This window comes from Pagrus major, chromosome 17 (genome assembly GCF_040436345.1).
Source record: "Pagrus major chromosome 17, Pma_NU_1.0".
NCBI lineage: Eukaryota > Metazoa > Chordata > Actinopteri > Spariformes > Sparidae > Pagrus > Pagrus major.
In genome coordinates this window covers 13,605,660-13,623,350 of record NC_133231.1, presented here as the reverse complement: position 1 = coordinate 13,623,350, position 17,691 = coordinate 13,605,660, and the positions used below count along the sequence as shown (strand labels likewise).

At 40.2% G+C, this 17,691-nt stretch overlaps 2 protein-coding genes across 2 annotated transcripts in view; one reads left to right on the top strand and one right to left on the bottom strand.

The window, feature by feature from the left end:
- LOC141012013 (collagen alpha-1(XIV) chain-like) overlaps nt 1–6,763 on the top strand; it is a 132,754-nt gene extending 125,991 nt beyond the window's left edge. Inside the window, exons 46-48 of the mRNA XM_073485393.1 lie at nt 2,716–2,793; nt 3,842–3,997; nt 6,640–6,763. Coding sequence (XP_073341494.1) covers nt 2,716–2,793; nt 3,842–3,997; nt 6,640–6,668 — 263 coding nt within the window. The 3' untranslated portion in view covers nt 6,669–6,763. The remainder of the gene's footprint in view (nt 1–2,715; nt 2,794–3,841; nt 3,998–6,639) is intronic.
- A 4,300-nt stretch (nt 6,764–11,063) lies between these two features.
- The window catches only part of mrpl13 (mitochondrial ribosomal protein L13), a 13,538-nt gene continuing 6,910 nt past the window's right edge, over nt 11,064–17,691 (bottom strand). Inside the window, exons 6-7 of the mRNA XM_073484530.1 lie at nt 16,678–16,799; nt 11,064–11,698 (exon numbers count right to left, since the gene is read on the bottom strand). Coding sequence (XP_073340631.1) covers nt 11,674–11,698; nt 16,678–16,799 — 147 coding nt within the window. The 3' untranslated portion in view covers nt 11,064–11,673. The remainder of the gene's footprint in view (nt 11,699–16,677; nt 16,800–17,691) is intronic.

Genomic DNA, 17,691 nt, shown 5'->3' with positions numbered 1-17,691 from the left:
CAGATCAGAAAAGTTTTCTGTGTGGTTCAGTAAAACACTGGCTACATAGGTTGCCAATGTCATGCAACAAGGATCCCTAGCTGGGGGACATTGTGGTTTATGGTCAGCGCCCCAAACCTTTAGGTTCTCTATCATAGCTTCAAAATAACAGGGCGCGCTGGTTCGGGGGTAGGAATCTCTTTCTATTCAGTTTAAGGGGAAGTGCGTCAATTTTTATTTTATTTTATTTTTGTTATAGAAGTGCAACACTAAATCAGTGGAAACAGTGACCATTTTCATAGTAATTGCAAATATAAATATTTAATAGTGTAATCACTTAACCTAATGCATCATGATTTCCAATATTATCTCTTTAAATGTTCATCCCTAAAGTGGAATCAAATTACTTTAAATTAATATCATATGTTTTTAAAAACATCCTTTTAAAATAAGATGTGTACTGTATGGAAATGTGATTTTTGACCATTCCAAAAAACAATTTTATAATAAACATGGATGTCAAACATTTTCCCATTGAAAGCAAAAAACAGTCAATTAAAGTAAAGCAGATTTTTACACAGTAGAAAAGTGTCGTTTACAAAAAAGTAGGTCAAGCACGTTTCATCTTCACTTCCATCTCTGCTTTTCCTATTGTGTCTTCAGCATGACAGAGCCAGTCATTTGTATAAAGATGCTTTTTGTGATGTGACTGTATAAATCTCTAGTGTTGCAATACATGTTTATGTATAACAGCAGTGCCCAGCTGCTGAAAAGCAGTGTGTCTGCAAAATAATCAAACTCATTACTGTATGTAAAGTGATGCAATCTCATTGTCAACAATAGCCAGTGGCTTTTACTGTGAAAAGACAAAAAAATTAAACCAGAAAGTGTCCAGTTGGAGCTTCAGCCTGCTTGTTTGCTCCTTCTGTCTGACTCACAGTGCGGGTCAGAGCTCCCACGAGCTCCAATCCAGGCCAGAAGACAGTAACTCCAGTATCCATGAGGTCATTCCCCTGCTGCCACAAGCCCTTAGAGGAGAAACAGCCTTTATGAGACTCCGTCTTCATCACTAAAACACGCAACCCACACTAAAGACCCACATGCTGCATGAGCACTGCACACACACACACGCGCACACTGAGGAAAGCTGAGAGCTGTCAGGAAATGTCCAGCATGGTTACCTCCTCCTCTGTGGTTTAAACCTTTGATTCTCCCCAATAACATTTATGATCTGCAGCCACTGGTTTTACCACACACACACACACACACACACACACATTATAAAAGATGTATGGCTTACTTAAGAAAATTAGACATGTTATTACTAAGTCAGATGATCCATGTAGGGCTGATACCAGGGTGAGGAACAAAGCTGTGCTCCAGCTCTATAGATGAGACCATTTATATTCCAAATATAATATTGCATAGAACATAGAAAGCCAATAGGTCAGCTAGCAGCCACTGTAAAGAGAGAATATCACACAACGAAGCCGCCAGCATTGAGAATATTTTTTTATTTGAGGCAATGTAAAATGTTTTCTCCTCGCTGTCATTGTGCCGTACTTCCTCTTTACCGATGCAACTGATTAAGACAGTCGTAAAAGCAGCGGGACAGAAAGTCTGCAGATCAGCGGTTTTATGTGGTTCTCTAATATTAGAGCGTACGAAAAATATTCCATTATCTCATTCAAACAGCTGCAGCGCTGGACAGCAGCGCAGAGCCGACTCTGGGTCGATCATACATTTTATTAGACTGATCATCAAGGGCCCAATTAATTCAGCACGTTCTCCCCCAAAAAATTGCAAAGTAATACTGATGTTAGACTACAAAGCAGTGGGAGAGTTTTTACAGATAATACTCCATTACAAGTAAACATCCTGCAATCAATCTCTGAAGTATAACAGCAAAATTACTTTAAATATCAAAAGTAGAAGAACACATTCTGTGAAAAAAACATGATTAAATTGTTAAAACTGATGCAACAATGTGTGAGCACCAATTATATTCCCAATCTAGGGCTCAGGTCCCCTTCGAAGGGTCACAAGGGGTCCAGAGATAATTTACAATAGTGGGAAAGAAGGAAAAACAGGAAAAGTAAATAATAATGAAAGTTAAATAAGTTATTTTCCCACCTTATAACCCAGAATATTTACTTTCTAAATAGTAAAAGTAATGGATAAACTGACCTGTCAGGGCCTCGAACAGTTATTTACATGAAATCATGGGAGACTTTTAGAGGGGAAATCTCTCTCTGATGGAGCTGCTAATAACTCATCAGAAGGTTAAAGACCACTGGTTTCATATTCATAAATGGCTTAATAATGAATAGCTTATTTAATATATATAACTATAGCTGTAGCATAAATGTAGCAGAGAACAAAGTCACCACCCTTTTAAATGTGGTGGTGTTGAAGTATGAAGTAGGATAAACTTGTGCTTAAGTAAATGTACTTTCTAATGTACTAATGACTAATGTTACTTTCCACCAATGGGATAGCCAATATTTCAAACCCTTAGTAAACCATTAAAGTTGCATAATGGAGTTTTCTTTACATTCAGTGTTACTAAAACCTTCTTCAATTGTGCCATTGTTGGTGCATTGTTACATATCTTGGCACGTTATCACCAACTTCCTCGTACATGCACGATAACACTGCTACTTGTCATCAAAAACCCCACAGACAAAAGTGAGATGTAATTTCCAGTTATATGTGGGTCTCTTTGTGTGTTTCCAGGTCTGTCAGGAGAGAAGGGAGAGAGGGGGAGTCCAGGTGTTGGGAGTCAGGGACCTCGAGGACCACCCGGACCTCCAGGTAAGATACAGACAAACATATGCACAGTCCTCAGGCCGCTTGATAAGCTAAACCACCTGAATCCACACTCTATAGTCTCAATGTTAAAATAACATTTGAAGATGCTGTAGCTGCTTTAAAATATGATAATTTAGTAACATTCTGTATCTGAACATTTGTTTTCCGGCCAGGCTGCAGCTTGCTATGTGGAATCTTCTCCTTTGTGTTTCCTCCGTACAAAACCAAAAGTGTTTCAAATATCCTAACAATAGAAAAGCACCGAGACTTCATGTGTTTTGGATCTGCTTTACCCTCCGAAGAGAAAAGCAAGCAGACGTTTTTTGGACCATGAATATAATTCTCTGTATTGATTTCCCCGCGCTCTGTGTGGAGTTTGAGGTTTGTGTTATGAAAACGTGTCAGTGCCGGGATTTTCTGTTTACTGTTGTGCGATCAATACTCACAGAACAAGCTGACAAAACTCCCAGGAAACTTTTCTATGATCAGAAAAAAAATCTGAAAATGTTAATGTATGAGAAAGAAAAGAAAAGAAAAGAATCTGTTCCGAGAGAGAGGTATAGGGAAGAGGTTTGTGTCTTCATCCGTTGTGCTGCTCTGGAATATTTGTGGCATGATAATTTTAGCACTTGGCACATGGCTCTCCCCTGAAAATATTGATTTCATATTTCTGCTGACTGCTGGAGTGAGTCCTGATGGAGCCGTCTCTCTTATGTAAACACAAAACAGAAGCCTCTGGCTTAATTTCAGCTAAGAACCGTGTTATTTCTGCTCCTGTCCTCAGGACATTCACTATCTTCTCCCTCATCCAGAAATCACAATCATGTTATTTCTGTCATGTTGTCGCAGCGGCAGAGGGGGATTTAGAGATTGAACAGGTGATAGTGCAGTCACAGATTTCACATTTTCAGTTTATTTTCCTTCCCTCTCTTTCTTCTTTTATCCCCTCTCACCAGGTGTCACACTGTCAGTCTCCTTTAATGGAATGTTTATTGATAGCTGACTTTGTGTACTCGCCCAGCTTTAACGCAGACTCTTCCTCCATCCTCAGGCCTGCCAGGTGAAGGACGGACAGGCAGTCAGGGCCCCCCTGGTCGGCCTGGTAACCCGGGAACACCAGGGAGATCGGGTAATCCAGGTAACTCTGGACCAGCTGGCCCACCAGGATACTGTGACCAGAACTCCTGTATGGGGTACAACGTCGGAGGTAATCATCATTCAGCTGCTATTTAAGCATTGGTAACATTTTACTTTAACCTCCCATTTTTAGCATTTATAAGCAGTGTACTTTCATTTAATAAATGGTTTATAACACACTATAATGTATAGTGTTTATAACAATGTTCAAACCAGAGAAATCCACAAGTTTACTCAAGGCAACGTGTGTTTCCTTTAAAACGTTACCTCATCTGTGAACATTTGTGCCTGAGTCCCGTCAGATAGATTTTCATCAGCAGTGGCGGTTGTTACTACTCACACAGTGTTTATCTGCCCCAAACAGCCAGATAACTTTACTGTACATTAGTACCATAAGCTAACATTAGCAAGAAACGGCACACACCAATTCAGACACTTACCAGACAATCCAGTTCTCTTGTTTTCCCCTGTCCTCTCTGTAACTTTAGGTTCATGAAGTAAAGTACATTTCCCAGCTCCAGCTCCAGTTGACAGTCAACATTACAGAACATACACACCTGTCAGTGGAAGTTACCTCTGTGGATCGCTTCAGTCAGGTTGATCAACAGGAATGAAGATTTAAAAAGTAGTAGAGATTAATTAAAAAAAATACTCTCTGAGCTTTTGCAAATCCTAGCGTTAGACTCGGATGGTCAGGCTCTGCACCTGACTCTAGCTGTCTACAATCAGCTGAGCAGCAGACTACAGTATAGTGCGTTATAAACATCAAATAAATGTTAAACTGTTTACGCAGTGTTGATGATTATTTAGATTTCTTTTCATGAAAACTGAACTGAGATAGTTCGTTTGGCCGCAGTGTTGAGTGTAGCCAAACACGCACACACAAAACTCTCTTGCTCTTGAGTTAACTGTCAGTATAGCAGAGAGAGCCTTGTGTCTTTTATTTCTAAAAACTTTTTTTTTTAAAAAAAAGTTTAGGATTACTGTATAATTTTGTCATTATTTATATTTTTTCAGCTTAAAAAATGGTGCCTGATCAAAAGAGTTAAAGGGCCACTGCTGTAGACAAATGAGCACAAAAGCCCTCATGCAGGTCGGGCTCTGGCATTTGAAACAAAAATAACATTTTGACTGGAACATTTTCCCAAACGTAGTCAAAAATATCCAGACTTTACAAAAACATGCTCTGCTGTTTATTAAGACCTTATTTGTCCTGATTTGTCTGAAACGTAACATTTACTTCATGCTGTCATTTTACCCTTCATCAGAGCAACCATCAGCATTACTACCAAATAATTCATTCAGACGTGTGTTTTAGTTTTCATTCTTGCAAATTTATTGACACAAACATCTTAGAAAGTCTAACCCTGCACACTCTTTCCACCGTATAAACCATCTTTTATGCATATAAAACAGTGAGATATTGTTTTCACAGTGACAGCAGGCTCTCACATAGTTATTGTTCTCGTAAAGCTCTCAGAGAATTGGAGAGTAATCTGGCTTTTATGGTTGTTCCACTGTGAAGTTTTTACATTCATGTCCACACTGATGGATTAAGAAGTTAACTGTGTCACTGACCCAATCTATTTGTCTGTATTGAGATCTAATAAAATATGCTATTACACACACACTCACATACTGCATGTCTTTGAATATCCACGCCGATGAGGACCTTTTGTCTCAGCTCGGACGTTTTACATCTAACAGCTTCTGACGTGTCGTCTTAATGAAATATCATCCTCTAAAAGTAGCTGATGGATGAGACATTACTTCATCCATCACACTAGATTTATTTTATATAAAAGGGTTCCAGTCAGAATATTTCTTTTTTATTTTATGACTTAGAAGAATCTCAGCTGTTATTCTCCCTGACCACTTTAAAGGGGAACCATATTATAAAATACAGTATGTGGAGCGGTATTGTTCCCTTCAGAGCAGCTAGAGTTTGACCTTAAATTTGGCATTTTGACTTTTACAGGGATAATTCAGTTTACTAGCATTTTTCCTACTTACCCAGACCCAATGTTGCCTTTTTTAAAATAATGTTTCTGTGTGCTGTTTAAAGCTGTATGAACAATGAGGTTAGCCTGTCATAGCTCAATTTGTTGCCTTAGGAAAAACAGTTGCTGCTTAAAACCGTCATATTAAAGGTCTTATTTTTGAAAATATAACTCTAAAAGTCATACTTCAGTGTAGCCTGAATCACCTTCAAATGAGTATTTGTTAAGCAATATGTGGTAAAACGCTGCAGTTATGATGGTTAAAAATGGCCGACCTTACATTGTTTAATTCGGTGTGACTCACATGGCATGTTTCTCTTGGTGTACTCTTGTTGTACTACTGTTTTCTGTGTTATGAATCGTTATTTGTTCTTTCTCATGTACAGAAAGAGAAATAGAGATCTGACACATTTTCCCTCTCTCAAACATTTTATGTGGATGTCTTAATATTTATTTGAGGTGAATTTATTGTAAGAATTGCTAATGGTGTCTGTCTGTGTGTATTTTTGCTCCCTCTAAACGAGAGAAGCAGATCCCAACACTAATTTTTTTTTTACCTCTGAACCACAATCTGACAGCTGGCAAAGTTCTGTCAGTGGCGTTTGGAGGTTTAACTCTTTGGTGTCGTTGGGTTTTTCCTCCTGATACGAGGTAACATCTTCTCTCTTCCTGTGTTTCCCCTCCCTCTCTCTCTGCCTGTTTTTGACTGAAGTTCAACAGGACTATGGGAATGAATACTGAGGAGCATTCTTCAACCATCCTCCTCCTCTCCTCCTCTTCCTCCTCGACTCAACTCGCTCCACTTCTCCCTCTGTGTCCTGTACATAAGACTAGAAACTGAGGAAATTGATAAATTATTCCTTCAAGGCCTCCATATTTCTCGGGATGGATAATTACTCCTGCCCCCGGTGTTTAACCTCTAATCCCTGCAGCAGCTGATTTTACATTTTGTTTCTCCAGAGACCTTCTTTGTACAAATTTCTCTTGCAACCAAAACTTCAATTGTTCATGATTTTCTGGAGAAAAAACAAATCTAGCAGCCTGAAAAACTTTATTAACACATTTTAAGTTTAAAAGCAACGTGACTCCAAAATAGAACAATCGATTTAAGGCAACTTTGTGCCCTCAGTTTGGTCCGGTGTACAGTTTTAAAAACACACCAGATTTTCAGTCTTCATGCACATGATGCTCTGTGATTCCTTACGAGTAGAAACTGGACTAATTTCAGTGAACTTTCTTGATAGAATTGGATCGTAAATCTGGCTGTGTCATCATTTCACAGTCTGAGAGACAAAAATAGATTAGCTTACCTCCCCACGAGACCAAACAAAACCCTGCAACGCTGCCGCGATGATCACCACTACTGATCCCAGTGCCATCTGTCAACAAATACTCGAGTACACAATGCTTTACTGCAGCATCCTCTTCCACTTCCAGCTCAAATCTCTTCAATGCTAATCTCATCTTTCCAAAGCTTGATGAATCAGCTAAATGGTGATGGATGCTTTGGTGCATTTGGCTGTATTCATATCCGTACATTTCATACACTGTACACTGGGCAGAAAATCTAAATTTTAACCCTAATGTGAGTCAGATGTGATCTTTTTATTTCAGATCTGGGAAATAGAGTGCTGTAGGAATGAGTCCTAAAACCGGGAAATAAGTTAGCATTTTTGCACTTCTGGTTCCCTCGTTTTGAAGTCACTGGAGTTTTTTTTACGGGTTTTCGGCTAGATGCCTGAAATAAGGTCTGTAGTTAACACACGCGCAAGAGATTTTGTTTTACAACTCAGAATACGTCAGTAAATACCCAACATTTGAATTTTATAGTGATAAGGTGTCACCTATTCACTGGTCCGTCTTTAGAACTGGACTTTATTTGCAAACTATTCTAACCCTAACTTTACAACTTGTAGTAAAGTTTGTAAAGTAGGAAGTTAGTGGTAGTGACGTTGAAGTCATGCGACAGCAATGTGGCTCATTAGAACATTAGCATTTTACTTTACTGGCAATGATTCAAATATCATAAAAGTGGCAAGATTATCTTGCTGAACATATCCTGTATGTATCATGAACTTGTGTTAACCACAGACCTTTATTTCAGCAACAATCCAAAATCCACTTGAAAAATCTTTTTGTTGTCTAGGGAACCAGGGCGATGCTAACTTCCAGGTTAGCCTACAAAAATATATCATACCCGCAGCACTCTATACGGGGTGGAAGCCAGATTTTTCTTCGATTTCATTAACCCACCGGAGGTCCACATCTGCTTGTGTGACTCCTGTTTGACTTGTTTTGCAACCCTTTAATACTGCGCTGCCTCCTTATTGCTTTTAATTGGTGGCATTTAAGGTGGTTGTAGTCGCAATGTCAGCCTTAACTTCGCTTCATGCTGGTGGTGGTTTTATGTTCGCTGCGGTGATCCAGAAACATTCACTCAAACTGACCCTGAATATTCCCACCACCTCAGTCCAACCCCTGCCTCACGGCGGCTACCAGCCCTACAACCAGCCCTACAACCCTGCTGCAGTGGCTTACAACAACGACCAAGGAGCTGAAGACGAGGAGGAGGAGGGAGAGGAAGAGCAGGACCCCTACTACCGTGGTTACCCCCCTCAGTACTACCCCCAACAGCCCTCCCAGCTGGCCCACAGCCACCACGGTTACCGTTCGGGCCCCACCCACTCTGAGGACATGGAGCTGAGGTCGCCAGGCGTCGCCAGGAGGTTTCCGCGTGACGTCGTCATGGAGGAGAGTGAGGAGGGAGGACTTTAGAAGAAGGATGGACTCACCTAAAGTGCTTGAGCCCTGCACGCCACAACACACACACTGATACACACACGTGGAAGCAAATCAGACACTGACATGCACACATACACATCGCCCCCATCTGAAACTGTGGTGAGAGCCCCCCTCCCTGTGTATCAGGTGGTTTACTCCACCAGGTGAAACAATGTAAATAGCCCTGTGGACTCTTGTACGATATCTCTGTAAAAGGGGGGTCCGAAAAGTGCCTGATCTATGTTAGCATCGTCCAGTGGTAATGTAAAGGTAAGACCTGTTTCTCTCATCTCACAGCTGATTTCAGGACTGAACCCTTGTTTTCGTGTGACGCTGCATGTCTCCTTTGAGCCAAACATTGAGTGTGTAACTGGACACGTGCATCTTGTTTTAGTTGTGTGTAACTAACAAGATTACTTTACAGTTCAAATCGAGGATGATGAGCCGGCAACATTTGTACAGGCTGCTTTTTATAATGATGAATTACGATTCCCCAGCCTTTATTTCACTGAGTAAAGGAATATTGAAATGTTTTTGAGGAGATTTTCTCCATACAGTGTTGTGTTTGCTTCTTTTTCCAACTACTATTTGAGCAGATGGATCAAATTTCTGTTAAGTTTAATTTTACCTTAACACTGTGGAACACAATCAAAATGTTTTACTTTTCAAATGTATTGTTTTTATTCATAGAAAATCTGGCTGCCATCACATTTTGTCCTGTGATATTTCATTCTGTTGCTTTAAAGATGGACCAGAGGCCTGAACTATGAAGCAGGATTTAGGGTCAGCAAGGTCACTTCAGAGTTATGCTGCATTCAGTTCAGTATTTCTGAGTTGGTATTCCCGACTTCCAATCTAAATGCGTCCCAGTGCGTTTGCCCGGGAACAAATGGATGCCCACAGCAAATGGATGCTGCTACAGCAGCTGATTTAACAAATTACAGCACTTAAAAAAAGACAGGAGTCGTTGGCTCCTACTGCATGGAAAGATTTCTATCAAGTATAGATCAACTGAATGGAAATGATAATGTCAACTACGAAGTTTTTACTTCACGTTTCACAGCACAAACACTACATAAAGGAAAAAGTGATGAAAAGATACAAGTCAATTGCGTCTGAGTTTACGTCTCAGTGAACGGTTCCAAGTGCAGTGGAATGCAGCATTAACCCTCAGGGTTACGACAGTGGTTCACTTTTTACCAGGGTACATCACCATGGTAACTTGTGCTACACAACTAACCTGCGCGTGTAAAAGCACCGCCTTCTGACCAATCAGTTCCCTGGAAAATTGCGTTATCATCAGTAGAAGTCCTTTTAACACTGTGGGGCTCTCAGCTGAAAGAATACAGCTAAGACTGTCATTGGCGCCATAAATATACAACTAAGCCACATAATTCATTTAATGAAATACAGAAATGTAATTACATTCAGAGCTACTCCTGCCCTAATGATGGGGCGGTGATATTATAAGTCTGTTCATTTACATGTTCACACAGCAGACAATATTTTGTCAGCTGTCCTTCTCCAGCTGTATTCGGCAGCTGCAACTGTGTTGCTTTGAGCCTGGATAATGTTGTTAAACTTCTTCCTCTATTTGTCTAATAGTTTGCTCTTCTTTATAAAATATCCTGCTCTGCTGCCAGTAGAATAGAATTGGTCAGATGCTGCAAACACCTCCTCTTTTATGTGAATGCGCTCATGGCTAGATGTGGAAAACCTGGGCTGACTTATCCACCTTCTTAGCATCACTTAGCACGATTGCGGTTGCCAGATAACAAAAAGATTTCCTGGTATGTTGAACTTGCTCCGTAGTGCAGGCCTCTGGTGAGTTAAGAAGACAAATCTGTCGTTTGTGTCTTGTGTTGCTGCCCCAGTTTGTTTCGTTCATTGTTCTTATGCAAAGTCGGGCCTGCTCACTGTGGAAGCGGTTTGCTCGCTGGTTGACCTCTGACCTTCCTGGAATGAGACCTGGATCCAGTTAATATTCCAAACAGTCAGCTGCCTCTCGGTGAAACCAATAAGGACTGAACCACACGTGTAAACTGAACCCCTCCTGCACTGCAGTCTGAAAAAACAAGCACTAAGGTAACTACGAGTTAAGCTGTGAGCTGGCCCTGGATTATTTGAGAGTTAAACTTGAACAGTCTTAATATGGAATGTGTCTCACCACTACGCCCCTTAGTACAATATGAACTTATTTATTTTATATTTTGTTTGCTTTTATAACCAATAAATCTGTAATGAGACTATAAAAGTGTGTTTTAGGTCATTTGTTGAACTTAAACGACATAAAAAAGTCAAACTTTAACTGGATCTTACAACATTTATATAAAAACACCACTTGACAAGAACAGGTTTATTAAATTGTTTATTAGCCTATTTTACAATGGAACAGAATTGATTTACACTTTAACAACACTGGAACTTTCTAACACACTGACAAGACCAGAGGCTCGGGAGTTCCTGACCAAAGTAAACATTTTCTCCTGAAACCACATGGATGGCCTGAATGTTGTCACAGTAACACATGAATTTGTTTCACCATGAAGCCTCAAACCTTCAAAGGGCACAATCGGCTCGAACAGATGTCTTATTTTAATGGGCTAGATCTGATCATTTCATGGTTGTATAATCAGAGGAAAACCCCCAGAATCTGATTCCCACAGAATCTGATTTTGTCTGATCAGAGCCGAGCCACATGGTAACATCTCAAGCTGTTCGGGTCTGCTAATGTGTACAGAGCAGCACAGAGTTGGTGTCAGTGCCGTGGCCTGGATTTGAACACAATCGTACTGTTTTTGTGATGTTTCATCTGAATAAAGAAATTCAGCGTTCAAAACGGACAACATCTCGGAGCAAATCCTATAAAAATGCCATTGTATGATATAATCGAGGAACCTGTTGCTTTCAGTGTAGAATTAATGTGATAGACTCTCAGCTCTGGTCGTGTCGGGCAGCCTCCATTTCATTTCATTTTGTAGTCTTCGGGTCTGTGGGGAAAACAGAAGACAACACATTAATATGAGGAGGCATAAAAGTCTGGAAAAGAACCAAAAACAACATAGAGAGAAAGACGACAGATGAGAAACCAGAAAGATTCTATCTTTGTTGCACCAAATCCACATTTTTGTGTTTTTTCTCTCTTTCATTTTGAGCAGCAGACAGATATTATCGGACCGTGCTGCATTGGTTTTGATACAAAGTGCAAAAAATGTTATCATCAATTGTAATAGCTCTGCTATCAACTACAGCAGCATGTTTGTGTTGTTGATTTTCTGTCTGAGTCCTCTGTGTGTGTGTGTGTGTGTGTGTGTGCGTGTGTGTGTGTGTGTGTGTGTGTGTGTGTGTGTGAGCGAGCAAGAGGAGGCGGGAGTGCCACATATCCAATAATAATCTTTTGCCTCAGCTCCAAGGTTTTCTGAGAGAATATTAACTATGTGTTTAATAAAGGGCAACGATTGAATCGCCCTCAACGACCTCAACCCCATCTCCCCTGACACACACACACACGCACATTTGATGAGTTAAATGAGTAAGACAGAGCATGAGTGAATATTAACTAGGCTAAGGCCCCGTCGCTTAAATAAACCAGGATTAGGTTGACCTTGGCGACCACACAGCGACAGGCCTGAACACACGCGCTGATTGGCTGAGGAGATTGGACCAGTAAACAAGAAGAAGTGGCTCATTTATCACTGCGCACTCTGACAGCAAAGCCGATCGTAATACAGACATGTTGTACGTGTGTGTAGTAGACGCGCACACACACACGCACACACACAATCACAGAGAGGACAGTAACTGAATGAAAATGGTCTTCGGATCAGAGCCCGCTGTGTTTCCACTATATTCAAACCAAATGTGGGTTATGTTTTGTTCAAATGTGTTTCAAGTACCAGATGGATGGTTTACCACATCAGAGTCATTGAAATGCTCTCAGGATTGCAGTAAAGTACTACTTGTAGGTTTAAAGGGTCAGTCCACCCAAATTTCCAACATACATTATCTCAATTGCCTGTGTGGTAACTAGTTATGCAGATTTGGTTTTAGTTGCCCAGTTTTGAGAGTCTCAGATTTTCTGCCGCCACCACACTATGACATAGCACTGAACTGCTCACAGTAACGGAGACTCCATTTATTAAAAGTTGTTGCTGCTGTTGATGATTTTTGAATGTAGTTTTTGTCCATTGTGTTGGTGTGGAGGCAAACATTTCAGAGGTTGAAACCTGGACAAATAAAACCAAAACTATTTTCATGGCTGGATAACTCTAGATATAAATGATGAAGTTAATATAATGGGGCTGGTTTTTTTTGTAATTTCGATGAAATGACTCTAATAGACTTAATCACCATGACGTCCTGCTAACAACAGTCACATCCAGGTAGACAACTGATAAAATAGACAAACTTGTTTATTGCGGTCGACATTTGCAGGTGTAACTGCATCGTGTCGAGACATATAGATCAACACGGTGATCCAACCTATCTGACGTTTCTGCGGTGTTTATTTCATGTACAGAGTTGGTTCACATCTTTGACAGCCTGTCTATCCACCTGTCCATCTCGGACTAACTGCTAGTTTGGGGTGAACTCAAGCTGTGATTTTCTTTAGTCCTTGGCCAGACATTTTCCAAACCAAAGTCAATGAAAGTGTTGTTAATGAGAATTGGAAGCATCAAACATGCCTTTCAGATGAATTAGATGTATACACTTTGAAATATCATGATGAGAAAAAAAGGAGTAAAATTGTATGTAAGTGTTCCTACCTAGAAGTTATTGTAAACAAACATTGTGATTCTGTCGTTAACTTGACAAATAATAACTGCTGTCTTCACATCCTGGTAATCATTATACATATTGCCATGTTGTTCCTGAAACATCATAATTACTGTTGCTCTAGGACCAATTAATTTCATAGCGTTGCAACTTGAGAGAAAGATAAGGAAAAATACACACATGGGAGAAGTTATCCTTTCTAGCTTGTTTAACATTGTGAAACAGTCTGTCTTCCATTTTTTCTTACACCTAAGTATTTTTGTGTGACCTAAACCTGACCAAACTGCGATAGAAAACTAAAGAGAAAAAAAGGAAAATAATAAGTGGACTGAAAAAAATAAGTAGGTATAACTCCTGTGTGAGTGTCCTGTGTTTAACCCTTTCAGGCACAAAGATTTTATTTGGACTCCCTTTTTGGTCAGTTGCAATGATGTAGCAACATTAATTACGACCAACATGGCAATATCAAATAAACCATTCTACCTATATAGTAATAACTATAACCAAGATTTGTGTTCAAATGCGCCTTCAACCCAAATGCAAAAACAACTCAAAACTGCATGTACAGCACATTATTGACGACGTAAAGAAGCTCATAAAAGTTGTATGATTGTGTTTCACAGTAGTCTGTTTACAAGGTAGTTACTGTGAAACAGAAACATGTTCAACAACCTGATGAGTCAAAGTAACAACAGCGTTATATTAGACTGTGATGCCACCACAAGCTAAACCTTTTTCTATTCACCACTTCATCTTTTCCCATGAGCTCACCAATAAAGAGGAACAGTGGGTGTTTCACCACTGCGTCTGCAGATAAGGAGGAGCAACCCTGACCTGGATAAACACCTAGAGGACAGACAGATAGATGGATAGATGGATTGATGGCCGATTGGGCTGGTGCTGAGCAGGTGGCGATGAAGATGCTCTCAGTTAACCTGTCAGGATGATGTTTACTACAGGTGAGGCCAGAGAGACGCAACAGGATGACATTATCATGACGGCAAACCCCGAGGTCACGATGTCAGTCTAATCTCCACACGGAAAATACTTGACTTAAAAAGCCATGAATATGATTATACTGAATAACAGATGCTCTCTCTCTCTCTCACACACCCCCACTGAGAAACCTTGTACGTCCCAAACAGGCAGGAAGTGGTGCAGAACAGCTGACTTTCCACACATGTGTTTGTGACATTTTAACATTTATATTCAAAGGTTTGGCACTAGTGAAGTCTTTGCTGCTGACACACATCTACAGAGTAAAAGCTGGGTTATATTGCAGTGCACTTCAGTGTTGTGTTGTTTGATGGCGTAACACTCAATGGCCTTAATTTATAACAGTTTTCAAGGAAACTCTCAAGGCACTCTAGCATGTAAGCACCAGAGCTAAACACAGCAATAACCACACAAAACTTTTATATAAAGTAAATAAAAATGTCAACTTCTGGAAATAAAGGTCATATATTTAAGCTCTAGGGCTGAATGCTGTAACAGAATTCACACAGGAGCAGTATGATGTGAGTTTTTAACAATAGAGAGTTTATTTCGATGAATCAAGTGGCCGCCCGTTGTTCTCTGTTACAGCCACATATGTTTGTAGTTACAATGAAAAAACGCTGCATCTTATTTGTTCCTGCACGAGTGAGAAGTGTTGGAGTCAAACTGGCCACAAAAACTGGGGCTGGCAAAGCTTTTGAATTGGATCTGTTCATGCGTACGTTGCTTAGTGAGACCACGAAAATAACACAGGACTGCACTGTTCACCGCTGACAACGTCTGAGCAGGGCGGGGAGGCAATATGTGACTATTCAATCCCCCCCGTCCTCATTAACATAAAGATTGCACTGCGCTGGTTCACGGCCACCTACTGTGCTTCTCCTCTAAAGTCAAGGTCGCCAGTTTGTTGCTACCTTCGCCATCTGCCTTGGATTTTATTTTGTGCATATATTTTATTGATTTTTATAGTTTCTATTCTACAAGAGTCAACGATACAAAGGGGGGAAGAAGGAAGGGGGAGAAGAGGGGCGATGCTCACTACAGTAACAGCATATTTATGGGTTTGGCCATTGGGACTTTGACTCTCACAAGCATGCTCAATAAAATCTATTTTAAGGTAATTTATATCACTGGTACAGGCAGAGTAGTGTATAAAATGTGTAGGTGATATCATTTTCAATATACAATATAATGTTATTTTATTTTTTTCTCCACAACCATCTGGCGATCCCTTGAAACAAACACGGCCCCAGGTTGAGAACCATAAAGATCCAGAAAGAGCCTCCATATCTTAACAAAGGTTTGAGAGGACCCTTTTGTCAGACATTTTTAAAACTGGATTTCTTTTGAATGTGAAATACAAAAACACACAGCTTTTTTTGACAGCTTGCTGTAGTCATTACAGGTGGTTGGTATATAAGAAAGTAGCATAAGTTCTCAGATCAAGATCACCCCCTTCTGGCTGTTCTTCATCAGTACAACACACAAAAAATATGACTGAGTGTGCGTGTGCATGTTGTTATGGTGTAAAGATCCTCAAAGGACAAAAAGATGAGGAAATTATTCCCAGGTGAGGTACCTTTAAGTGTTTGACCATTAAAAAAGCCATTTGGAGGTTGAAGTCAGGGGTTAGCTTAACCGTAACAGTTAAAATGCTTATTGCACTCAACTGAATACCAATAGTGCTTAATAGCAAGTATGCGTTTGTTTTTTCCTCTGCAGGAGATTTATTATGTTACATTTCACCTTGCAGCATCTGAACCACAAATACTTTAAAAACCTTTTGAGAATACTGCTTTAACAGCAGCGGTCAGTGATGTCAGCATTTTTACATCATCACACTGCACAATATAATCACCTCTCACATCTAAAATCATCCGCATCATTTACTGTGGAGACCTACCATATGATATGATATTGACAGAGAGACTTTGAACATGACACACCAGAAATAAAATACACAAAGGCAAACCAAGCCACTGGCAATTGGAGGAATGTCAATTGCATATTTTTAACTTGCATATCAACGCTAATTTTGGTGTAAAAACGGTTTAATACAATAGATGCTGCATTCATCTCCTTCCATCTGTGTTTGTGTTTATATTCAATGACACATGCATGTGCACTGTGTGTAAAGACATCGTCTGCATTTATACTGCCACCGGTGTGTGTTTGACAACAGACTGTTTGTACATACGGTGTCCACAGCCTGGGGAAGGTGTCGATCTCCTCCTGCGTGTACTCGCTGAGCTTCCTGGGGATTTCTCTGGGCTGAGGCAGCTCCTCCGTCAGGTTAGCTCGGATGTCTTCTGGCAGCTCCTGGTGAGGGGTGGGCAGAGGACACATTGAAATTGAAAAATGTCGGCAGGAGTAGAAATTCAAAGAGAGGAGAAGGAAATGAGAGAAGACAACGAACTGAGAGGAGGTGACATGAAAAAGAAGGTGAGAATAAAGAAGAAAAGTACCATTTAAACCCTTAAAGCAGCTCAGATACTCAAAGACTACAATCTGCAGTGTAGGCAGTTATTCTCATTAATATGCATTACAGGTGGGTGTGGGCCTGCAGATCATTTAAAGGAGCGAGCATACAGTTCAGACTCAGATCAGAAAACACCAAACTTTCCAAACACACAGCATTAACTCTGCTGGGGGATGTAAGTCAAGACCAGAATAAAAGACAAGTATCTGACTGTCCTTGCTTTAAATTCAAACACCCAAGACCTCATATATTACATTACAGGTCAAAACTCAAAGATTAGATTTTCTTCCTTTGCCATTTGTGGAATTAACGATAGTGTTCTGTTGCATGGATACAAATTACATCCAGTTATTATTTTGGCAGGCCGCCTAGGTCAATTAACAGTCAAGTACTCAATTTTTTTTTCTTTTTTCAATTCATTTCAGAAGCTGTGATGTGTGTCGCTGGTAGTTCTCGCCAACATCATCTAACACTATCACAATTTAATGCTGCCAAATGCCAAAAGTGTTGTCTGTGAACTCCAGAGAGAATAATTCTGCGCAGTAATGAGGCAGCGCAAGTTTTCTCTTTTGAATCAATAAGTAAGAGGGGACAAGTTGATACACTTGTAACGAAACAGAAATTTATTAGTCAGCCAATGTTAGAATGCAATCAAAGACGTATTCACTGATTTTTTTGGGTCATTTGGAGACAACTGAACAAGCTGCATTGTTCAACACAACGCAGAACCCT